At 45.3% G+C, this 23,733-nt stretch overlaps 7 protein-coding genes and 1 long non-coding RNA gene across 9 annotated transcripts; 4 read left to right on the forward strand and 4 right to left on the reverse strand.

Moving 5' to 3' along the window:
* The first annotated feature begins 190 nt into the window (after nt 1-190).
* LOC110678216 (histone H2A) lies at nt 191-565 on the forward strand. The gene has a single exon (XM_021850836.1). It carries the CDS (start codon nt 191-193, stop codon nt 563-565), a length of 375 nt encoding a protein of 124 aa, XP_021706528.1.
* An 899-nt stretch (nt 566-1,464) lies between these two features.
* On the reverse strand, nt 1,465-2,018 carry LOC110678931 (histone H3). Its single transcript, XM_021852599.1, has one exon. The coding sequence runs from the start codon at nt 1,927-1,929 to the stop codon at nt 1,519-1,521; it is 411 nt and encodes a 136-aa protein (XP_021708291.1). The 5' UTR covers nt 1,930-2,018; the 3' UTR covers nt 1,465-1,518.
* A 78-nt stretch (nt 2,019-2,096) lies between these two features.
* On the forward strand, nt 2,097-2,542 carry LOC110678933 (histone H4). Its single transcript, XM_021852602.1, has one exon. The coding sequence runs from the start codon at nt 2,195-2,197 to the stop codon at nt 2,504-2,506; it is 312 nt and encodes a 103-aa protein (XP_021708294.1). The 5' UTR covers nt 2,097-2,194; the 3' UTR covers nt 2,507-2,542.
* A 4,604-nt stretch (nt 2,543-7,146) lies between these two features.
* Nucleotides 7,147-9,382, reverse strand: LOC110679036 (histone H1-like). The gene has a single exon (XM_021852964.1). The coding sequence runs from the start codon at nt 7,973-7,975 to the stop codon at nt 7,295-7,297; it is 681 nt and encodes a 226-aa protein (XP_021708656.1). The 5' UTR covers nt 7,976-9,382; the 3' UTR covers nt 7,147-7,294.
* Nucleotides 9,383-10,287: 905 nt separating this feature from the next.
* Nucleotides 10,288-10,802, reverse strand: LOC110677807 (histone H2B). Its single transcript, XM_021849334.1, has one exon. It carries the CDS (start codon nt 10,712-10,714, stop codon nt 10,340-10,342), a length of 375 nt encoding a protein of 124 aa, XP_021705026.1. The 5' UTR covers nt 10,715-10,802; the 3' UTR covers nt 10,288-10,339.
* Nucleotides 10,803-10,992: 190 nt separating this feature from the next.
* LOC110678217 (histone H2A) lies at nt 10,993-11,367 on the forward strand. The gene has a single exon (XM_021850837.1). The coding sequence runs from the start codon at nt 10,993-10,995 to the stop codon at nt 11,365-11,367; it is 375 nt and encodes a 124-aa protein (XP_021706529.1).
* A 1,531-nt stretch (nt 11,368-12,898) lies between these two features.
* On the forward strand, nt 12,899-13,349 carry LOC110677809 (histone H4). Its single transcript, XM_021849336.1, has one exon. The coding sequence runs from the start codon at nt 12,997-12,999 to the stop codon at nt 13,306-13,308; it is 312 nt and encodes a 103-aa protein (XP_021705028.1). The 5' UTR covers nt 12,899-12,996; the 3' UTR covers nt 13,309-13,349.
* A 3,129-nt stretch (nt 13,350-16,478) lies between these two features.
* Nucleotides 16,479-20,384, reverse strand: LOC110677811. Of its 2 annotated transcripts, XR_002501206.1 has the most exons (11): nt 20,298-20,384; nt 19,730-20,230; nt 19,389-19,667; nt 19,000-19,326; nt 18,610-18,937; nt 18,220-18,547; nt 17,830-18,157; nt 17,440-17,767; nt 17,050-17,377; nt 16,733-16,991; nt 16,479-16,663 (listed from the first exon to the last, which is right to left on the reverse strand). It is a non-coding gene; the product is annotated as an uncharacterized LOC110677811 (long non-coding RNA). The 2 variants fall into 2 exon arrangements; XR_002501205.1 differs by having other exon boundaries at nt 16,479-16,991.
* Nucleotides 20,385-23,733: the final 3,349 nt, after the last annotated feature.

Raw genomic sequence — 23,733 nt, forward strand, 5'->3', positions numbered from 1 at the left:
GGTGAGCGCTGTTCCGCCCCTTCGCTTCGTTTGCTACTTCATCCATTTCGTTCGTACCATCCTAGTATGAGTGCAGCGCAGGGCTACGCATGTATAAAAGATACCCTCATCCGGTGAAATCACCATCAGTACCGCTTACGTACGCTTCGTGAACGTTTGTTTCTCAAGTCCACTCAAACTCAACCACAAAATGTCTGGCCGCGGCAAAGGAGGCAAAGTTAAGGGAAAGGCAAAGTCCCGTTCCAACCGCGCTGGATTGCAGTTCCCAGTCGGTCGTATTCACCGTCTGCTCCGGAAGGGCAACTATGCCGAGCGTGTCGGTGCCGGCGCTCCAGTCTACTTGGCTGCCGTTATGGAATATCTGGCCGCTGAAGTGCTCGAATTGGCAGGAAACGCTGCCCGTGACAACAAGAAGACCAGAATCATTCCCCGTCATCTGCAGTTGGCCATCCGCAACGACGAAGAATTGAACAAGCTGCTGTCCGGTGTTACCATCGCCCAAGGTGGTGTTCTGCCCAACATTCAGGCTGTCTTGCTGCCGAAGAAAACCGAGAAGAAGGCATAAGTTACTACACTGCGTGCATCAAACCAAAAACCGTCCTTTTCAGGACGACAATATCCAGTCCACCGCTAGAGAGTTGTTGTTGAAATATTGCAGATTTATCTAATTTAGCCACAGAGAGGATCGATGAAGAGATATCGGCCATATTATGACCATTTCTGAATCAATTCCTAGATTCCGCGGGGGGAAACGTTTGGGCTTCTTAAATGTTCTGTTCGGGATACCTCGAACTTTCGATTTTTGGAGTTCAATTTGCCGAAACAGAAACATAAAACATTGAAACAGCCAGCCCTGCGTGAGCTGTTCCTGAAGAGAGAGGAGGGTAAACTGTTCATCCAGTTCCTGCCCCATTTTCTACTATCTACTGCTTGACAGTAGAAGAGTTGATGAAGCAGGTAGTATTTAAAAACTTATATTATTTATTCGAGGAAAGGCTATATCAGGAGCTCCTAATATTGAGGGAATCAATCAATTTCCAAACCCCACAATTATAACTATCATAGGGGTGTGATTCAAAGTAAACAAGCCAAAGATTACGTTTCAATCATACGGTCAAACTTTCAATGTTGGATGTTCGAGTTGTCTAGTTTGTAGCAACAAGGGGAGGCGAGCTGGGAAAGCTTCTGAATCCGGAAAAGAGCATAAGAAGAAGGGGAAACATACGGCCGGTACCAGAGAATGAAGTCCGCGCTGGAGATGCACATTCAAAAGTGTGTGCAAAGCGAAGCATGAAGGGACAACTCGAGTTGTCGGTTGGTTGACGTACCTCCCCTCATCAGTGTTGAGAGTATGATCGTTCGGTGGTCAAGGGGCTTTAGGAAGTAGTTCCCCCAGGGGAACAAACAGTTTTAGGTACACTGAAGGGAAAATTGCTCACACAACTCTTTTAGGGAATGCTCTAGTGGCCCTGAAAAGGGCCGTTTTGTTGAGAATGGCAACTATAATGCAGACCGAATTTAAGCGCGTTCTCCACGGATACGGCGAGCCAGCTGGATGTCCTTGGGCATAATGGTGACACGCTTGGCGTGGATGGCGCAAAGGTTGGTATCTTCGAAAAGACCGACCAGATAGGCCTCGCTCGCTTCCTGCAGGGCCATGACAGCCGAGCTCTGGAAGCGCAGATCGGTCTTGAAGTCCTGGGCGATCTCACGAACCAGACGCTGGAATGGCAGCTTGCGGATCAGCAGCTCAGTCGACTTTTGGTAGCGACGGATTTCACGCAGAGCAACGGTTCCTGGCCGATAACGGTGAGGCTTCTTGACACCTCCGGTGGCTGGGGCGCTCTTGCGAGCGGCTTTGGTAGCCAGCTGCTTGCGAGGAGCTTTTCCTCCAGTAGACTTACGAGCAGTCTGCTTGGTACGGGCCATTGTGTTAGATGATGATTAATTTGCTTTCAATCCAAACGGATCAGTTGAAACGCAGCGACAGAATGAGGGTCAAAAAACCAGGCAGTCCTCTTTTATATGCTCATATCGATGCAGGCAACCAATCGGAAGCCACGGAAGAATAGAACAAGCAAGAGAGGAAAGAAGAACTCAACCCTCGAGTGGGTATAAAAGTGGCCGCTAGTGTTTGGCGCAGCCATCAGTTCCAGTACTACCGTCGTCGAACACAGAACCAAATTCATCCAAAATGACCGGCCGTGGCAAGGGAGGCAAAGGACTCGGAAAAGGAGGCGCCAAGCGTCATCGCAAGGTTTTGCGTGATAACATCCAGGGTATCACCAAGCCCGCAATCCGTCGTCTGGCTCGTCGTGGAGGAGTCAAGCGTATCTCCGGACTTATCTACGAGGAAACTCGTGGTGTGTTGAAGGTGTTCCTGGAAAACGTCATCCGTGATGCCGTTACCTACACTGAACACGCCAAGCGTAAAACCGTTACCGCTATGGATGTTGTCTACGCTCTGAAGCGTCAGGGACGCACCCTGTACGGTTTCGGAGGTTAAATCGCATTCCAAAGTTTCGCTCTTCAAACGGCCCTTCTCAGGGCCACCAAACACACTCATCAAAGAGTTGATATGACAAATGTTCACACACACTAAAAGCAAGGGTAATCTAATGGGACAAGCACTACACGCTTTTGCAGTCCGGCGGTGGCGTGGCTTGGGGAGAAAATTCTCGTCTCCGATTGGAAGACACCATAAAATGCCAATATATATATATCGTCCCCTTAATGCTACAACTAGATAACTCGAAAATCAAAATTTTGAGATGTGCAACTTTGAAAGTATGACCGTTTAACAAGGTGATGGTTAATCGCAGAGATTATGATTGAAAAATAATCTTTAACTTGTGTATTTTGAATCACACGCTTAAGACCTGTGGATATTTTGCAGATCTAATTAAGAAAAATGTTTTGACATATTGAAGTCAAAAATTTCGAATTTCGAGTTATCTAGTTGTAGCATCAAGGGGACGATATATATACATACATAGTCTAGTCTAGTCAGCACTGTCATTTCCCGGGGTGGCACACTACTGTTGTTACTTACTTGTTGTGCTTCGGTTTCGGTTCGAAAACAACAACCGCTATGATGCCACGCCGGTGAAATCCAGTGCGTGCATCTTTCCATACCAATCTCACGTGCATGCATCTCAACTCCGGACTTCAGTGTAAGGTACGGAACGCTCGTCGTACCACTCCCTATTTCACCCTCATCAAATTCCATTAGGATTGCGTTAGGAACTTCTTAGTTTGCCTCGCTCGGTTCCACAATGCGATGGACGAACAAATATTTCATCATGTTCCACACTGTGCCTTATGAGAAATGTCCCATAATGTCCCGCTCACTGGATGCGGTTGCAATCAATATTTACAAGCACTGGAATTGTGTTCGCGCACCCGAAACGAAACGAATCACCGAACCGGGAGAAAGACGGGAATTTGAGAAGGTCACCGGGAAAATCGTTTTGAACGAACATTTTCAAGCTTCGAAGCTTTCATTGAAATGCATTGAAAGTGGATGATGAAATGTCTACCGTAAAATGGGGTGTTTTCAAGCAACTTCTAGTATGTCAATAATTAAACAAAGGACAGCCCTACTACAGTAAGGACCCGATTTTGTCAGCCCCTCGATGAATTTCAAATTTCGACATGGTTACATGGACTTTTAAAGAGGGTACGTGGTAAAGCATGACGATACCAATTTTTTGACAAATCTAAAATTGGCTGACAAAATCGGGTCAGTACTGTATTCTCTCGTCGCGTGCCAAACACAATGCTGAGGATCCTATGACAGATTTCTGAGATAATCATGAAAATGTGTGATTTTTGACGTAACTGCAAAACAGGGTTGTAAAGGAATTTGACTTTCGCAAATGAAACCATATTATGCCAACAACAAAACATAATCTTTTTGATCAATAACTTTGATGCTTTCATTCATTTTCATAAGTTATGCTCAACCTTAATCAGATAATACATCAATATTATCGAACTTGGAACTCCTGCAAACGCAAACCGTTTTCTTTTAACTGCTAGATCTTTCATAGTTATTAATCTGGAAACTGTCAATACTTCGTAAAATTGTCTTGAATTGTTTTTGATACTTGAATGCAACAGGATCATAACCTATATACAGTTAACTCTCCCTAACTCGATATTGAAATTGGCTTGAATTGGTTTTGATACTTAAATGCAACAGGATCATAACCTATATATTTGCATTTGCTTCTTTGAATGATTGTTCTTCTTCGTCTTCGAAAATAGCCCCTATTTGTTTTGCTGGTCTGCTCGATAGGTAGACAGTTTGACAGTTCGATAGGTAGATTTGGTTTCACTCTTCGCGCAACTCGGGTGCCTCTGAGAAATAAAAAAAAAAAATTCCCATTTTTTCAGGGCTAGACATTTTAGTAATATTCAGTAACAAACAAAATAGTCCCCTTAACCTTTACAATGCAGTTTTACTTCACGGAACAAGCCTAAAGTATAATGGAATATATATCGGCATAAATCGAACGAGTTTTGTAACTTGGAAAAAGTAGAAAAGATAATCCCCTAACACCCCGCTAACTTTCAAAAAGAGACTTTTTCCATAAGAAATATTAAAAGGCGAAATCTAGATAACATTTTCAAAAGCTTTTGTCTGCGTTGTGATCTCAATTAAATATACTTATGTTCTGGGTTACCCACATATTTTTGTTAATATTGTTTCATTGTTTTGTAGTTGAATCTTTTTTGCCAATAAAATTCTTTCAAAAATGGTTTGAATCGTTTTCAATATCTAGACTCCACAATACCTAATATTAATAGATATCCCCGATCACATAATGCAGCTCACAATCCTCCGAACAAAGCAAGCATTTCAGATGACTGATATATCGACTTCCGACGTTTTTGTGACTTTTCAAACTTGATGGAGAAGTTCAATCCCTTAAAACCCCACGAGTCCTTAACACCCCATTTTACGGTACTAACTTCTTAAAAAGGTTTCACTTTTCTCAATAATTAGCAATGTAGTACAATGTTTGTTTGATTTTTTGAGCTTGGCTCTAACTTTTCGACTCAAGAGTTTGAAAGAAAAGTTTACTAGCCTAAAATAATCTTGCCGAAAGTTTTTGCACTCAAACATATTGGATACAAAAAAAAAAAAAAAAAATCCTAAGTTGTTGAATATCCATACCACAATAAATCCAGATTTCCTTGGGAACAGCATTTTAAGAGTTTCTAATCTCTCATTAGTTAACTAATCGATTACAAATTGAATAGGTAAGGTAGATGCTGCTACATGTGTGGGTTTGTTTTATTTTTTTAATTCACCCTAGATTTAATTACTTTAGAGAAACATCAATTTAATGAAACACTGATTTATTTTGGCATCTGGAGTTTTTGTCGGCCAAATTATCTGAAACTCGGCAGTAAGACGCACTTGAAGAGCATAATGTTGATAAATAGCAGTTAAGGCCTTCCTTAGTGTAGTGGTAAAGTCGGTCCCAACAAGCCATGTGAGCAAAATGGTCACATAAAAAATAAAGTGAGAAGCCGGCCAAGAAAAATGAGAAGAAGAAGAGGCATTCGCAAAACCCCATGTGCGAAATAAATCAAAAGAATGAGCACAAAAAATTTTGATAATGAAGACGCGTTCACTCCAACGGAAATGCTCCACGTGTAGTAACAGCGGCGGAAGTAATTTACCGGTTTCAATTTGAGTGTCAGGAGCTCAGGGCCAAATTTTCGAGCCGCAAATTTTTCTCGGTGCACGCAAGCAAATGGCGGCGGTGCTCACTCTCTTTCTCTCGTACCCAAACTGCGATGGGGATGTGAGGCGTTCGATTCGCCAATCACGCTTAAAATCAGTTACACGCAGTGGGGAAATTATTCCTCTGGAAGTTGGCGATCGAAGTCCCGTTATGTGCAGTTCAGAATCAATCGAAAGGCACGATGATGACTGATTCTGAATCTTGCTTCGGTACCTACGAAATTGTGCGGCAAGCACAAACTGTATTAATTTGCTCTCATCTTTGGAATAGTGGAACAGCATTGGATTACGAAAATCAAACATACTGAGCAAGGTCGACCCATTGGCCCCGAAAGATTGAGATTTTCAGAAGCCAATCCCTGGGCTTAGTATATTTTACTGCCAATTAATTTAATTTGCAACATCCACAAGAGTAATTTGATTATTCCGCAAGGAAAATAGTGGCAGTTCGCTCATACTGGATCAGCTGTCAAGATTACTTTGGTAATTAGCAGCAAACTGTACTTGACCGCTCTACTTGGGATGTCGATACTCAGCCTGCCCAGTAGGTCCGGTACGTACGGACCTGTGAACTAGACTATCGAAATGCATACATTTTGCATTTTGACATACGAACGCTTTATGTTTCGTTTTAGCATCAACTCACATCCAGGCGTCGGTAGGCGCGTGGTGTACGCACAGACCTAACGATCGCAAGGTCCTTGGTTCGATTCCAGGTTGCTGCGAGAAACATTTTTTGTTGCCAATGTTTGGCTTTCATAAGGCAAAGCTATGAATTTCAACCCGATTTATTGTGGCGAATTTTCATAAGTGCATCCAATGTATTTCGATAGTCCATTTGCCTGAGTGTATTGAAAACGCACGGGCCTATCGATCGCAAGGTCCTTGGTTCGATTCCAGGTTGCCGCGAAAACATGTTTTGGTTTCACAAGGCAACGCTACGAATCTCAACCCGATTTAAATAAGGCTCCCCCAAAACTACGCGACGTTTTACGGCGACAGCGACACGATTTCGTTGTCGTGTCGCTGCAAGCACTCTTCTATGGAACCATCTTGACTGACACGACGCGAATCGCTGCGAAATCGCGTCGCTGTGGCTTATCAAACAGTGCATCAGCGAAATCGCGACGTTTTTTTTTTTTTTTTTTTTTTTTTGTCGCTGTCGCCGTAAAAAGTCGCTTAGATCTGGGGGAGCCTTTAAGTCGACAGACGTCTTCAAATCCTTGAATCATTCGAGTGTATCAAAAGCTGTTCCTCTAGTGGAGGTTTGCTTTGGGTACGGATGCACCGCTACAGTGAGTGCCAGCCAGTGCTGCATGATTGGCCAATTTTATTGATTTGCGAAAGGGTTCGGGAAGAATTCGCCATTCAGTGGCAAAGTGCACGTAACTTTTCGGGGGGATTTATTTCCCTCTGTGAGAGGAATGGAATATCATTGACTGTGCAACTCTTTGTTCTAAACTTGGATGGTAGTCCTGAAAAGGACTGATTGGATGTTAGATACTGTTTTACAACAGTACGGTTGCTGTCCCAAATTTACTTCTTGGCAGCGGTCTTCTTCGCGGCAGCTTTCTTGGCTGGGGCAGCCTTCTTCGGTTTTGGGGTCTTGGGCTTCTTGGCGGCGGTCTTGGAAGGTTTGGTGGCCTTCTGCTTCGGAGCAGCAGCCTTCTTCACACCACCGGCCTTTTTGGCAGCCTTGGCACCAGCAGCTTTGGCTTTCTTGGCTGCAGCCGGCTTCTTGGCTTTCTTCTCGCCGGCTGGCTTCTTGGCCTTCTTCTCCCCAGCTGGTTTCTTGGTGGCCTTCTTCTTCTCTCCGGTAGCCTTCTTGGCCTTCTTCTCGCCGGCCTTCTTCGGTTTCTTCTCACTGGCGGCCTTCTTAGCTTCAGCCTTCAGCTTGAACGAACCGGAAGCGCCGGTGCCCTTGGTTTGGACGAACTTGCCCTTCTCGACGCCATTCTTCAAGGCCTTCTTGAGGAATGGGGCAAGCTTGGCGACATCGCATTTGTAGTTGGCGGCGATGTACTTCTTGATGGCCTGCAGGGACGATCCGTTGCGTTCCTTCAAGGTTTTGATGGCAGCAACAACCATGTCGTTGACTGGGGGGTGGGTCGACGGCTTCTTCGGCTTGCCCTGTCCCTTGGGGGCCCTTGGCTTCTTGGTCTTGGCTGGCGAGGCAGCCGGGGCTGCGGCAGCGGCTTCAGTGGCAACTTCAGACATCTCGATAGGTAGCTAGAGTAACACTCACACGATGGCGATAGTAAACGAATGAATGACGGAAATTCTGGCAACAGTGCGGTGTTCGATTTCGTCGTCTGTGTTAGGGATGCAGACATGGTCGTCCACTGGATGACTGTTCGCGAAATATTGTACATATTTTTGGTAACACCTTTTTAAAACGCATTTTTCCGGTAATCGCACTAAGTATTTGCCTGTCTAGTATGTCCGTTTGGTGAGTGCATGAGTCTCGCTAGCAGCCCGTCATCGCCACATCGGGCCGGTTTCGCGAGAAGCACCGCTGAGACATGTCTTTACAGCACCCGTGCGCCATATGGTGTGGCTTTGCTCGATAAAACAATCAATAGTAACTATTGAAACAATACCACCCTGCACGGCGGTGGTGAATTTGGCAACATGAATGGTTGCTCTTTGCGGTGACATGCGGGTATAGCCAGTATGCCGGTGTCTAATGGCCCCTAATGAGCCTCAAACAAAGTCATTCCCAGTGCCGACGAGCGATGTTACGCGTTTGGTTTTAGTAAACTTTGAACAATGTTAATTTGATGTTTTTCATCAAACATACCGAAAACTTGGGCTCGACTATGACGTCAGTCACACGAGTTTGTGCCATTTTGTCCGGAAAACAATGTCACCAAACACTAATCACCTTCCACCTGTGCACTGTTGGTTGGTCGAATGTGTGCAAATTGCTGGCATTTGCCTCAGCCATCGGCGGCAACTGCATTGGAAAAGGACAGTGCACGTGCTACTATGGATCTAGTTTATCTGAGAATGTTTTACTTCAAGAAGCAAGCAAGCAAAGCAAGCACCCTCCCTGCGGTGGAATCTGCAAATGAGCTAGTGCGAAATCTGCCCGAATAGGCATCGGTTTTGCTAGCTGCAGTTGCATCGAATGAACATTCCATACAATCTCTTCTGGCGGCAGTAGTACCGGACATGTCGCGCTGAATTCGCGACAAATTGTTCTCGGAAGTCCCTAACATGCCCCACGGCACGTGTTCCCGGTGTAGAAACTGCACCCTACACTCCCCCGATCGAGATATATTTTTGTGTACAGTGCCCTCAGGGGCTGTTCAACGTGTCTGTCCGTGCTAGTACTGAGCAACACCCGAGCCAGGAAGCCGAATGGCAACCACACAACGTGTCATGTCACCATCATTCGCAAATTTCATAACGCCAACAATGACCATTTGCAACGCGCCCACCACCCATTGTTTCGTTTGACCCGTTACATCTCGAAGACACACCACCCACCCATGAGCTATGTGAATGGGCCCCATCAATGGGAACTGATTGATGGCATTATCGAGCTTATCCGATCGATAACATTTGCATCAACTCGTCCCCTTAATGCTACAACTAGATAACTCGAAAATCAAAATTTTGAGATGTGCAACTTTGAAAGTATGACCGTTTAACAAGGTGATGGTTAATCGCAGAGATTATGATTGAAAAATAATCTTTAACTTGTGTATTTTGAATCACACGCTTAAGACCTGTGGATATTTTGCAGATCTAATTAAGAAAAATGTTTTGACATATTGAAGTCAAAAATTTCAAATTTCGAGTTATCTAGTTGTAGCATCAAGGGGACGAACTGTTGTTCGATAAACGTTATTATGATAGCCTGAACTGCTGGGATGCTCTTACGAGATCGTTTGTAATGGGACGCTAGAAAACATAATGAGCTTCTTTCCAATACGTTGAGAAGAAACTTGTCATCATGCCTGCCTAGCTAGCTAGTCCTATGATGTCAAAATTGTCTAAACTACTAACATGCAGCACAACCGATAGCAAAAATGAAGTTGTTAAGGTGCAACATGGCAATCAGCATAAATATTGAACTTTAAACGTTCTGCTAGTGAATGAAGTGTGGTTAAGGTACAACATGGCTGGCACAACATTTTTTTTTTTGCAATCAGCAGAAATGTTGAACGTACGAAGTGGATCTTCTTGTTTTAAATTCAAACTGATGGAAAAACTTAGATCTAGGGTTTTTTTGTGAACAGATTTTTCCCTATACTGCTTAACAATTAAATTCCTATTATTTATTACGCAGCTGAATGGGGATCCAAATCTCTGCAACTGTAATCGTTATAATTAATCAATACTGAAACTGATAACATCGAATAAATAAAATGAATTGAATAAATTCAAACTGATAAGAGAGGGGGGTGTTGTCACGTATGAAGTCACCGCCGTGGCACTACCTCAGTCGGTTCAATAGTGTGATAAAACAGTCTAGTGTCAGATTTTCAAAATCAACTCTTTTTCGGGATTGAAATAGTGGCCCTGAAAAGGGCCTTTTGGTTTGGTGTGATTGAACGCAGTGTCGGTCGTCATTTACTTGGAGCTGGTGTATTTGGTGACGGCCTTGGTGCCTTCCGAAACGGCGTGCTTGGCCAACTCTCCCGGGAGCAGAAGCCGGACGGCGGTTTGGATTTCGCGGGATGTGATCGTCGAACGCTTGTTGTAGTGGGCCAGGCGGGAGGCTTCGGCGGCAATACGCTCAAAGATGTCGTTGACGAAGCTGTTCATGATGCTCATGGCTTTCGACGAAACGCCAGTGTCGGGGTGAACTTGCTTCAACACCTTGTAGATGTAGATGGCGTAGCTTTCCTTCCTGCGCTGCTTCTTCTTCTTCTTATCGCCCTTGACAATGTTCTTCTGGGCCTTGCCGGATTTCTTCGCGGCCTTTCCGCTGGTTTTCGGTGCCATCGTGCTGCTAACGTTGTTTTAGATTCCAAACGAAAACTGAAACTGATGCCCGACCGAACCAGTCGGTTCTCTTTTATACCCGTAGAATGGTGAGCGCTGTTCCGCCCCTTCGCTTCGTTTGCTACTTCATCCATTTCGTTCGTACCATCCTAGTATGAGTGCAGCGCAGGGCTACGCATGTATAAAAGATACCCTCATCCGGTGAAATCACCATCAGTACCGCTTACGTACGCTTCGTGAACGTTTGTTTCTCAAGTCCACTCAAACTCAACCACAAAATGTCTGGCCGCGGCAAAGGAGGCAAAGTTAAGGGAAAGGCAAAGTCCCGTTCCAACCGCGCTGGATTGCAGTTCCCAGTCGGTCGTATTCACCGTCTGCTCCGGAAGGGCAACTATGCCGAGCGTGTCGGTGCCGGCGCTCCAGTCTACTTGGCTGCCGTTATGGAATATCTGGCCGCTGAAGTGCTCGAATTGGCAGGAAACGCTGCCCGTGACAACAAGAAGACCAGAATCATTCCCCGTCATCTGCAGTTGGCCATCCGCAACGACGAAGAATTGAACAAGCTGCTGTCCGGTGTTACCATCGCCCAAGGTGGTGTTCTGCCCAACATTCAGGCTGTCTTGCTGCCGAAGAAAACCGAGAAGAAGGCATAAGTTACTACACTGCGTGCATCAAACCAAAAACCGTCCTTTTCAGGACGACAATATCCAGTCCACCGCTAGAGAGTTGTTGTTGAAATATTGCAGATTTATCTAATTTAGCCACAGAGAGGATCGATGAAGAGATATCGGCCATATTATGACCATTTCTGAATCAATTCCTAGATTCCGCGGGGGGAAACGTTTGGGCTTCTTAAATGTTCTGTTCGGGATACCTCGAACTTTCGATTTTTGGAGTTCAATTTGCCGAAACAGAAACATAAAACATTGAAACAGCCAGCCCTGCGTGAGCTGTTCCTGAAGAGAGAGGAGGGTAAACTGTTCATCCAGTTCCTGCCCCATTTTCTACTATCTACTGCTTGACAGTAGAAGAGTTGATGAAGCAGGTAGTATTTAAAAACTTATATTATTTATTCGAGGAAAGGCTATATCAGGAGCTCCTAATATTGAGGGAATCAATCAATTTCCAAACCCCACAATTATAACTATCATAGGGGTGTGATTCAAAGTAAACAAGCCAAAGATTACGTTTCAATCATACGGTCAAACTTTCAATGTTGGATGTTCGAGTTGTCTAGTTTGTAGCAACAAGGGGAGGCGAGCTGGGAAAGCTTCTGAATCCGGAAAAGAGCATAAGAAGAAGGGGAAACATACGGCCGGTACCAGAGAATGAAGTCCGCGCTGGAGATGCACATTCAAAAGTGTGTGCAAAGCGAAGCATGAAGGGACAACTCGAGTTGTCGGTTGGTTGACGTACCTCCCCTCATCAGTGTTGAGAGTATGATCGTTCGGTGGTCAAGGGGCTTTAGGAAGTAGTTCCCCCAGGGGAACAAACAGTTTTAGGTACACTGAAGGGAAAATTGCTCACACAACTCTTTTAGGGAATGCTCTAGTGGCCCTGAAAAGGGCCGTTTTGTTGAGAATGGCAACTATAATGCAGACCGAATTTAAGCGCGTTCTCCACGGATACGGCGAGCCAGCTGGATGTCCTTGGGCATAATGGTGACACGCTTGGCGTGGATGGCGCAAAGGTTGGTATCTTCGAAAAGACCGACCAGATAGGCCTCGCTCGCTTCCTGCAGGGCCATGACAGCCGAGCTCTGGAAGCGCAGATCGGTCTTGAAGTCCTGGGCGATCTCACGAACCAGACGCTGGAATGGCAGCTTGCGGATCAGCAGCTCAGTCGACTTTTGGTAGCGACGGATTTCACGCAGAGCAACGGTTCCTGGCCGATAACGGTGAGGCTTCTTGACACCTCCGGTGGCTGGGGCGCTCTTGCGAGCGGCTTTGGTAGCCAGCTGCTTGCGAGGAGCTTTTCCTCCAGTAGACTTACGAGCAGTCTGCTTGGTACGGGCCATTGTGTTAGATGATGATTAATTTGCTTTCAATCCAAACGGATCAGTTGAAACGCAGCGACAGAATGAGGGTCAAAAAACCAGGCAGTCCTCTTTTATATGCTCATATCGATGCAGGCAACCAATCGGAAGCCACGGAAGAATAGAACAAGCAAGAGAGGAAAGAAGAACTCAACCCTCGAGTGGGTATAAAAGTGGCCGCTAGTGTTTGGCGCAGCCATCAGTTCCAGTACTACCGTCGTCGAACACAGAACCAAATTCATCCAAAATGACCGGCCGTGGCAAGGGAGGCAAAGGACTCGGAAAAGGAGGCGCCAAGCGTCATCGCAAGGTTTTGCGTGATAACATCCAGGGTATCACCAAGCCCGCAATCCGTCGTCTGGCTCGTCGTGGAGGAGTCAAGCGTATCTCCGGACTTATCTACGAGGAAACTCGTGGTGTGTTGAAGGTGTTCCTGGAAAACGTCATCCGTGATGCCGTTACCTACACTGAACACGCCAAGCGTAAAACCGTTACCGCTATGGATGTTGTCTACGCTCTGAAGCGTCAGGGACGCACCCTGTACGGTTTCGGAGGTTAAATCGCATTCCAAAGTTTCGCTCTTCAAACGGCCCTTTTCAGGGCCACCAAACACACTCATCAAAGAGTTGATATGACAAATGTTCACACACACTAAAAGCAAGGGTAATCTAATGGGACAAGCACTACACGCTTTTGCAGTCCGGCGGTGGCGTGGCTTGGGGAGAAAATTCTCGTCTCCGATTGGAAGACACCATAAAATGCCAATATATATATATCGTCCCCTTAATGCTACAACTAGATAACTCGAAAATCAAAATTTTGAGATGTGCAACTTTGAAAGTATGACCGTTTAACAAGGTGATGGTTAATCGCAGAGATTATGATTGAAAAATAATCTTTAACTTGTGTATTTTGAATCACACGCTTAAGACCTGTGGATATTTTGCAGATCTAATTAAGAAAAATGTTTTGACATATTGAAGTCAAAAATTTCGAATTTCGAGTTATCTAGTTGTAGCATCAAGGGGACGATATATATACATACATAGTCTAGTCTAGTCAGCACTGTCATTTCCCGGGGTGGCACACTACTGTTGTTACTTACTTGTTGTGCTTCGGTTTCGGTTCGAAAACAACAACCGCTATGATGCCACGCCGGTGAAATCCAGTGCGTGCATCTTTCCATACCAATCTCACGTGCATGCATCTCAACTCCGGACTTCAGTGTAAGGTACGGAACGCTCGTCGTACCACTCCCTATTTCACCCTCATCAAATTCCATTAGGATTGCGTTAGGAACTTCTTAGTTTGCCTCGCTCGGTTCCACAATGCGATGGACGAACAAATATTTCATCATGTTCCACACTGTGCCTTATGAGAAATGTCCCATAATGTCCCGCTCACTGGATGCGGTTGCAATCAATATTTACAAGCACTGGAATTGTGTTCGCGCACCCGAAACGAAACGAATCACCGAACCGGGAGAAAGACGGGAATTTGAGAAGGTCACCGGGAAAATCGTTTTGAACGAACATTTTCAAGCTTCGAAGCTTTCATTGAAATGCATTGAAAGTGGATGATGAAATGTCTACCGTAAAATGGGGTGTTTTCAAGCAACTTCTAGTATGTCAATAATTAAACAAAGGACAGCCCTACTACAGTAAGGACCCGATTTTGTCAGCCCCTCGATGAATTTCAAATTTCGACATGGTTACATGGACTTTTAAAGAGGGTACGTGGTAAAGCATGACGATACCAATTTTTTGACAAATCTAAAATTGGCTGACAAAATCGGGTCAGTACTGTATTCTCTCGTCGCGTGCCAAACACAATGCTGAGGATCCTATGACAGATTTCTGAGATAATCATGAAAATGTGTGATTTTTGACGTAACTGCAAAACAGGGTTGTAAAGGAATTTGACTTTCGCAAATGAAACCATATTATGCCAACAACAAAACATAATCTTTTTGATCAATAACTTTGATGCTTTCATTCATTTTCATAAGTTATGCTCAACCTTAATCAGATAATACATCAATATTATCGAACTTGGAACTCCTGCAAACGCAAACCGTTTTCTTTTAACTGCTAGATCTTTCATAGTTATTAATCTGGAAACTGTCAATACTTCGTAAAATTGTCTTGAATTGTTTTTGATACTTGAATGCAACAGGATCATAACCTATATACAGTTAACTCTCCCTAACTCGATATTGAAATTGGCTTGAATTGGTTTTGATACTTAAATGCAACAGGATCATAACCTATATATTTGCATTTGCTTCTTTGAATGATTGTTCTTCTTCGTCTTCGAAAATAGCCCCTATTTGTTTTGCTGGTCTGCTCGATAGGTAGACAGTTTGACAGTTCGATAGGTAGATTTGGTTTCACTCTTCGCGCAACTCGGGTGCCTCTGAGAAATAAAAAAAAAAATCAGTGGGGGTTGTGTACAAGACACGACCGCATGACGTTAACTACGCCATGTAATTTGCTGCATTTGTATTATAGTCAAATGTCATAATTGCAATCTTCCTTTAGTTATAATCCAGAATGTAATGGTTTGTGAATTTAGAAAAGACATATGTTTGTAGTTTTGTTTCATTGTCTAATGCAATTTATCAATGCTTAATAACTCTTTTTGAAAAATTCGGTGGCCCTGAAAAGGGCCGTTTGAATGATTAACACTGTAGCACCGAAAGAATCGGTCGATGAAAGAAGAAACAAGAATAATAACTCTTGTTTTCCACCCGAATGTTGCGCGTGAAGGTCATGTCGACACAAGAACCGCTGAGATTGGTTGGCTTAGAGGGATCCGAAGCTAGTTTGAGTTTCAGGTACTTCTCCAAGAAATCCACAAACTCGATATTTTCCTGGTTGGTAAGATCGATGTTTAAATTTCCTGTCACGATCATTGGTCTGTCCTCCTTCTGATACTCGAATAAATTCCGCGTCATGAAGAACTTCTTTTGCTTCGTTGTGGTATTCGGCTCAATAAACACGCAAAACAGAATCGTTCGCTGGCCCATTATAGTTATCTCTACAGCGCAGATATCACCATAATGGTCTGAACGGCCCAGCTCCACATCATGACTGGTACAAACTTGGCGGATCGTGTGAGGTATGGCCAAGGTAGACGCAGAGTTGTTTTGATGTATTGCTACACCGGCAGCTCTAGCGTAATAACGCTTGGCCTTGGCGGCGCAGGTAAATCCTTTTACCTCTGAGGGGCTGCCAGTTTCGGACAAGGCCAAGATATCAGCCATCTTCATGATGGGATCAGCTGCTATGTCGGATGCATGCACCAAGAGGCTTCGAACGTTTAAGCTCATCACGCAGCAAGCGGATTTACTTTGCTCGATGGCTCCAACCACCTCCAACAAATCGATGACCTCTTGCGTGCTCGGTTCGTCTTCCATGATAATCACAACTTTACAATATACACACGGTATGAAAGATAAGTTCGGAATCTTTCGACTGCTTGGTATGTTGTTTTGATGTCTGTGTTTGGGAATGCATTACTACCTGAAATTAATCCAAAACAAAGAATTGTGTAGTGAGTGCACACAACATCTGGAAAGCATGAGCGTACAAAACATACGCATGTCAACGTTTCTGCTCATACTTTAGCTTGGGTACTGGGACCGATTTTTGATTTTACCAAAAATCGTTAAAAGTGGTAATTGTGATATATTTAATAAGAAATATTACTCAAAACAACTCTTTAGTAAACACTTGGTGGCCCTGAAAAGGGCCGATTTTCTTGTTGTGGTGTTGATGGCTTGATGAAGATCGCTGATTACAATTAGGTATCATTTTCAAACGAAGCTGTTTATATTCAGACGAAGTAATGTCCAGCATCTTAGAGATTTGTTTGATGGATACCATAGATTGAACAATGCCCGAATGTTGTATCTGAAAGAGAAGAACAAAACGAAGTGTAAGATATTTTTCAATATTTCGATCGAATCATATCTACCAAACCTCAAACTAAATTTTTGTGGTGATGATGGTGATCATGACTGCAAGGTTTTAACAGAAGCAGGCGGAGGATAATGATTGAGATTGGCACCATATTGTGCGTGCGCTAAAATGGTTGCGTTGAAATCGGACTTAATTATAAGAATTCGTCGTGTAAAGTAAGTTGTTGATGTTGTTCCATTTTTAAACCGCTGCGAAGCAGAATTCTCCCAGAGGAAGAAACAGTTTCAACGGTGTGTGCAATCCCTTGTCAATGTAGGCGCTAGAAGTGTAAAACGAAAGTCAGGCATTTTTCTATGGTTTGGTCGGATTATAATTACCTCACAGATGAGCCATGAATCACAGTCCGAGAAAACGTTCGGCAAACTATCCCAGCACTTGGATGGAAGCATTGTTGGTTGTTGGCAAGAACAAGGCAGAGCTCTACCGGAGTAAAGTCGAGACCCATACTCAAACGGCAGAGATGCCCCGACTGCAGGAAAAATGATGGAGCTTTCGATGATGAGAGAACGTATCCAACAATCGCTGACTAACGATTGAGTCCGATCTACGTGCCGGGCTGCCAGCGTTGATATCGGAGCAAAGCAGAATTCTCCCAGAGGAAGAAACAGTTTCAACGGTGTGTGGAATCCTTTGTGGATGTAGGCGCTAGAAGTGTAAAACGAAATGAAGTCAGGCATTATTCCATGATTTCGTCAAATTATAATTACCTCACAGATGAGCCAAGAATCGCAGTCCGAGATATCGGGTGGCAAACTATCCCAGCACTTGGATGGAAGCATTGTTGGTTGTTGGCAAGAACAAGGCAGAGCTCTACCGGAGTAAGGCCGAGACCCATACTCAAACGGCAGAGATGCCCCGACTGCAGGAAAAATGATGGAGCTTTCGATGATGAGAGAACGTATCCAACAATCGCTGACTAACGATTGAGTCCGATCTACGTGCCGGGCTGCCAGCGTTGATATCGGAGCAAAGCAGAATTCTCCCAGAGGAAGAAACAGTTTCAACGGTGTGTGGAATCCTTTGTGGATGTAGGCGCTGGAAGTGTAAAACGAAATGAAGTCAGGCATTTTTCCATGATTTCGTCAAATTATAATTACCTCACAGATGAGCCAAGAATCACAGTCCGAGATATCGGGTGGCAAACTATCCCAGCACTTGGATGGAAGCATTGTTGGTTGTTGGCAAGAACAAGGCAGAGCTCTACCGGAGTAAGGCCGAGACCCATACTCAAACGGCAGAGATGCCCCGACTGCAGGAAAAATGATGGAGCTTTCGATGATGAGAGAACGTATCCAACAATCGCTGACTAACGATTGAGTCCGATCTACGTGCCGGGCTGCCAGCGTTGATATCGGAGCAAAGCAGAATTCTCCCAGAGGAAGAAACAGTTTCAACGGTGTGTGGAATCCTTTGTGGATGTAGGCGCTAGAAGTGTAAAACGAAATGAAGTCAGGCATTATTCCATGATTTCGTCAAATTATAATTACCTCACAGATGAGCCAAGAATCGCAGTCCGAGATATCGGGTGGCAAACTATCCCAGCACTTGGATGGAAGCATTGTTGGTTGTTGGCAAGAACAAGGCAGAGCTCTACCGGAGTAAGGCCGAGACCCATACTCAAACGGCAGAGATGCCCCGACTGCAGGAAAAATGATGGAGCTTTCGATGATGAGAGAACGTATCCAACAATCGCTGACTAACGATTGAGTCCGATCTACGTGCCGGGCTGCCAGCGTTGATATCGGAGCAAAGCAGAATTCTCCCAGAGGAAGAAACAGTTTCAACGGTGTGTGGAATCCTTTGTGGATGTAGGCGCTGGAAGTGTAAAACGAAATGAAGTCAGGCATTTTTCCATGGTTTGGTCAAATTATAATTACCTCACAGATGAGCCAAGAATCACAGTCCGAGATATCGGGTGGCAAACTATCCCAGCACTTGGACGGAAGCATTGTTGGTTGTTGGCAAGAACAAGGCAGAGCTCTACCGGAGTAAGGCCGAGACCCATACTCAAACGGCAGAGATGCCCCGACTGCAGGAAAAATGATGGAGCTTTCGATGATGAGAGAACGTATCCAACAATCGCTGACTAACGATTGAGTCCGATCTACGTGCCGGGCTGCCAGCGTTGATATCGGAGCAAAGCAGAATTCTCCCAGAGGAAGAAACAGTTTCAACGGTGTGTGGAATCCTTTGTGGATGTAGGCGCTAGAAGTGTAAAACGAAATGAAGTCAGGCATTATTCCATGATTTCGTCAAATTATAATTACCTCACAGATGAGCCAAGAATCGCAGTCCGAGATATCGGGTGGCAAACTATCCCAGCACTTGGATGGAAGCATTGTTGGTTGTTGGCAAGAACAAGGCAGAGCTCTACCGGAGTAAGGCCGAGACCCATACTCAAACGGCAGAGATGCCCCGACTGCAGGAAAAATGATGGAGCTTTCGATGATGAGAGAACGTATCCAACAATCGCTGACTAACGATTGAGTCCGATCTACGTGCCGGGCTACCAGCGTTGATATCGGAGCAAAGCAGAATTCTCCCAGAGGAAGAAACAGTTTCAACGGTGTTGGAATCCTTTGTGGATGTAGGCGCTAGAAGTGTAAAACGAAATGAAGTCAGACATTTTTATATGGTTTGGTCAAATTATAATTACCTCACAGATGAGCCAAGAATCACAGTCCGAGATATCGGGTGGCAAACTATCCCAGCACTTGGATGGAAGCATTGTTGGTTGTTGGCAAGAACAAGGCAGAGCTCTACCGGAGTAAAGCCGAGACCCATACTCAAACGGCAGAGATGCCCCGACTGCAGGAAAAATGATGAAGCTACGATCTACGCGCCGGGCTGCCAGCGTTGATATCGGAGCAAAGCAGAATTCTCACAGAGGAAGAAAAGTTCCAACGATGTGTGGAATCCTTTGTGGATGTGGGCGCTAGAAGTGTAAAACGAATTGAAGTCAGGCATTATTCCATGATTTCGTCAAATTATAATTACCTCACAGATGAGCCAAGAATCGCAGTCCGAGATATCGGGTGGCAAACTATCCCAGCACTTGGATGGAAGCATTGTTGGTTGTTGGCAAGAACAAGGCAGAGCTCTACCGGAGTAAGGCCGAGACCCATACTCAAACGGCAGAGATGCCCCGACTGCAGGAAGAATGATGAAGCTACGATCTACGCGCCGGGCTGCCAGCGTTGATATCGGAGCAATGCAGATATCTCCCAGGAAAACTATCCCAACACTTGGATGGAAGCAGTTTGAACGAAAGCATTGTTGGTTGTTGGCAAGAACAAAGCAGAGCTCTACCGGAGCAAGGCCGAGACCCAAACTCAAATCGGTAGAGTTGCCCCGACTGCAGGAAAAATGATGAGAGAACAACACTGACTACCGCTGGATTGTCAGGCCAAGGACGAGAAATGCCGGTATCCTCTATCAGCAGCGATGTCCAGATCTCATGATCGTTGAATTACTCGTGTTGTGTGGACTCTTGAGGTTCTGAAATAAGTCAATTTCTTTGTTAGAGACTATATTGTCGGTCATTTAATACTATTGCAAAACTTACCACTAGGCAACGCAAGTACTGACAGTACAGGCCGGTGGTACGAGAAGTACGCACAGTAGCGTTTACTTTCCGCACTAATGTTGCGTGTGAATGTCAAGTCCAGGCAAGTTCCTCCGAGAGTTGTGGCTTCTGAGGGGTCCGTAGCTAACTCTAGGTGAAGATACTGTTTCATGAAGGCGATGAATTCAGTATTTTCTTCCTTCGACACATCTATGTTGAAATCACCGGTGACGACGATGGGCATGCACGATGTCGTGTACGTGAAGAGATTCCGCACGATGAAGAATTTCTTCTGTTTCGTGGTGGTGCTCGGTGAAATATACAACGAAATCAAGAGCGTTTGGGTACCCATAACCTGAATCTCCACGGCACAAACGTCTCCATACTCGTCTGCCAAACCAAGTTGTTCGTCATGGCTCGCACATAGTTTGTGAATAGCATGAGGAACTTCAATTGAAGACGATTCATTCCGTTTGTAGATTGCTACGCCTGCGGCTCTCGTGCTGGTCCGTTTTGATTGAGAGATGCAAGTAAACCCCTCTATTTCCGCCGAAGTTTCGTCATCCATCCATGTCTCACTCAGGGCAAGGTAATCGCCGGTCATCAGGACATGATCTGTGGCTACATCTCGAGAATGGGCGATCAAACTTTGAACGTTCGCAGACACCAACACAACTCCAGAGCCTCGGTTTGCAACGAATTCCAGCACTTCGTCACTGAGAGTTGTGAGGCGATGATTGGACAAGCGCTCCATTTCCGTTCGAAGTTCCTTCATCTTCGGCGAATCGCTTCCCTTGGCATGGTGGAACTTGAATTCGTTCTTGGGATTAGTCAAGTACAAACCATCCAAGGAAGACACTCTGGAGAGTCCAACATAAACCAGCTGCTGTTCTTGGCCTTTCTCGTACTGGAACACGATTTGTGGAAAGGTCCCTCCCTGCGATTTGTGCACAGTAAGAGCACATGCACTAACCACTGGAAATTGGACCCTCTTACACTTCATGTTTCCGAGAGCAATGTTTGCTGAGCGCCTTGCGATCGGTGTCCAATTTGGCTGCAATACACCTGGTCTGGAGTACACTAGAGGCCTAGATTTGATCCGCAACATCGCTCCGATTGCCTCGTTCTCAAACTTTAACCACAACCGGGTTGTTTGATGCTGCGGATCGTCTTCATTACTCTCCACGTACATGAGCTCTCCAATGGCGCCATTGACAATGCCGTCATCTACTTCGACGTTTGTGGTGATCATATACGGCATTCCAACAGTGAGACGCAGCAGATATGGCAAGCCACCAGCTTCCACAACGCTCATTTTGTGGAGCTTGTTCCTTGCACTTGCAAGCTGCTCGTCACTCCGGTAGCCACTAAATGCATCCTCAGCTAAACAATCCAGTCCATCGGTTCCCCTAAGTACCTCGTTATTGTACTGGTCTACGTCGACGTTGCGGTGGAAGAGACGTATGGCGTTGGGCACATTTTCTTTACACCATTCTGCCGTTCGAAAGCGACTTTCTATCAGCTGCGTTTCCTCATCTGAAATTCAAATAATGAATGTTACAACATTTGTGTGAATGAAATATTTTGATATTACCTGACAACCGAGTACCATTTCCAATCCTTGTCAAAACAGTGGAAAACTGCTCGTCACTTTGCCTCATGACTCTGACAAGGGGGTAAAACTGGAGCGATTGCCAGAGAACTGCACCATGCATGGAATTTGCTGGCGGTTTCCAAGCAAACCTAGCATTTACTGGCGGAAGCTGACGGAAGTCTCCAACAAGGATGATGTCAATGCCACCGAACGCATCGTCAAATTCACCTCGAATGTCTTGCAGCCGTGCATGAATGGAATCCAGCACATTGGCACCGATCATGCTGACCTCATCGACGATTATTGCCCGGACGTGAGCAAATGCATTGCGATACAGCTGAAGGGTCTCAAAACTCAGCTTGGCGTTGTTTCTGCGCGACATGGTCAAGCGGAAAGCAGAATGGACCGTTGTTCCACCAATCGCTACTGCTGCCTTCCCAGTCGAAGCACAAGCAACATATGCATTATTTTGTGCATTATGCGATTGACTGAACCGGTTGTATGTCTCCATCAGAACACGCAAAGTGAAGGTTTTGCCACTACCAGCCGGGCCAGTGAAGAAGATCTGCAACGGTTTGCGATTGCCATCGATACTGTGGATCGTGTGTATGACGTGCAGAATCAAAGCTCGCTGTTCAGGGTTCGTGGCGCGGACCATTTCGCAGTAAGCTTGCTTGCTCATGACATTGGTCCGCTGTTTGACAACAGCAGCTAATGCATGAGTCGGCAAATTCTGGATGTCATCGTCGTTGGGCTCCATGGTGATGGATCGGACACATTCGGCATTTTTCTCTGTAGCAGCATCTTGTTCTTGGTCAGCATTTGCACCATGCAATCGTAGATATTCCTCGACCGTATGCTCTAGGTTGAACTCACAGTCGTATTCTTTCCGCTTCTGCAGCAAATCGCCTTCGTGCTGATCATACAACTGCAGGAATTTGTTGCAATCGAGCACATCTAGCATCTCGCTGCGAAACGGAAGAAACAATAGAACCATCTCGCGTTTGTAGTCTTGAAGCTCGGTCATCGGGTACGCACGCCAACGCAGGATTCTTGCAGTAGTTCGACGATGATATGTATTTGCCGTTTTCTGCACTTTCGTGTAGTAAGCGGCAAAATCAGCCAGGCATACATCATCCAGTTCCTCGCGTACTTCATATTTTTGAATGACATTCGATGTCCATATGTCAATCGAATCGTCGGTGATGCCTTCTTCATCCATCTGTTTAGTACGCTTCCGTGTCTTGGTTCGTTCGTGTGGCCACATAGTAGGGATGAATTCCACTTTTCTGCTGGCTTCTGACATTGGCTGGCGAAGAAGATACCAGGCAGCCTCTTGTGCAGACATCTCTACCGAATTCAGCATCTTGATGCTGACTTTCTTCAGCAGAGACTTGTGGTCTTGATCGGGAAACTCCTCTGCAAGCTTCACAAGATCACGGTGCAGACTGCTTATGCCACGGTTGGTTTTGTTTACGTACTCGACGACGTACGCAGCGCAAGAGAATTCCTCGAGGATGAACTGGAGATCCATATTCGACCGGAGGATGTTGGCGATCCACGGGTTGAATGGATTGGTCCACAACTCCATCATTGACCGTTTCGCCAGAACGGTAGGACGGGTTATTGACGCACGAATAATGTCCAGGTAGTAATCGTATGTGCAACTACATTCCTCGAGGTACTGCTCTAGTGTATCGAAGGCCTTCGTCTCCAGAACAGCATGAATCTCGATTGCTCGCTTTCTCAGCTGTCCACGACGTCCGTCATCACCGGAGAGTGGCAACAAAATCCTGGTTTGATCCATGGGCCAATAAGGGATGTTGAATCGGCAGCTTTTGT

The sequence above is a fragment of the Aedes aegypti genome, chromosome 3 (genome assembly GCF_002204515.2).
Source record: "Aedes aegypti strain LVP_AGWG chromosome 3, AaegL5.0 Primary Assembly, whole genome shotgun sequence".
NCBI lineage: Eukaryota > Metazoa > Arthropoda > Insecta > Diptera > Culicidae > Aedes > Aedes aegypti.

Coding starts and splice junctions, on each gene's coding strand:
- LOC110678217 (XM_021850837.1), top strand. CDS start 10,993: ATGTCTGGCCGCGGCAAAGGAGGCAAAGTTAAGGGAAAGGCAAAGTCC.
- LOC110679036 (XM_021852964.1), bottom strand. CDS start 7,975: ATGTCTGAAGTTGCCACTGAAGCCGCTGCCGCAGCCCCGGCTGCCTCG.
- LOC110678216 (XM_021850836.1), top strand. CDS start 191: ATGTCTGGCCGCGGCAAAGGAGGCAAAGTTAAGGGAAAGGCAAAGTCC.
- LOC110677807 (XM_021849334.1), bottom strand. CDS start 10,714: ATGGCACCGAAAACCAGCGGAAAGGCCGCGAAGAAATCCGGCAAGGCC.
- LOC110678933 (XM_021852602.1), top strand. CDS start 2,195: ATGACCGGCCGTGGCAAGGGAGGCAAAGGACTCGGAAAAGGAGGCGCC.
- LOC110677809 (XM_021849336.1), top strand. CDS start 12,997: ATGACCGGCCGTGGCAAGGGAGGCAAAGGACTCGGAAAAGGAGGCGCC.
- LOC110678931 (XM_021852599.1), bottom strand. CDS start 1,929: ATGGCCCGTACCAAGCAGACTGCTCGTAAGTCTACTGGAGGAAAAGCT.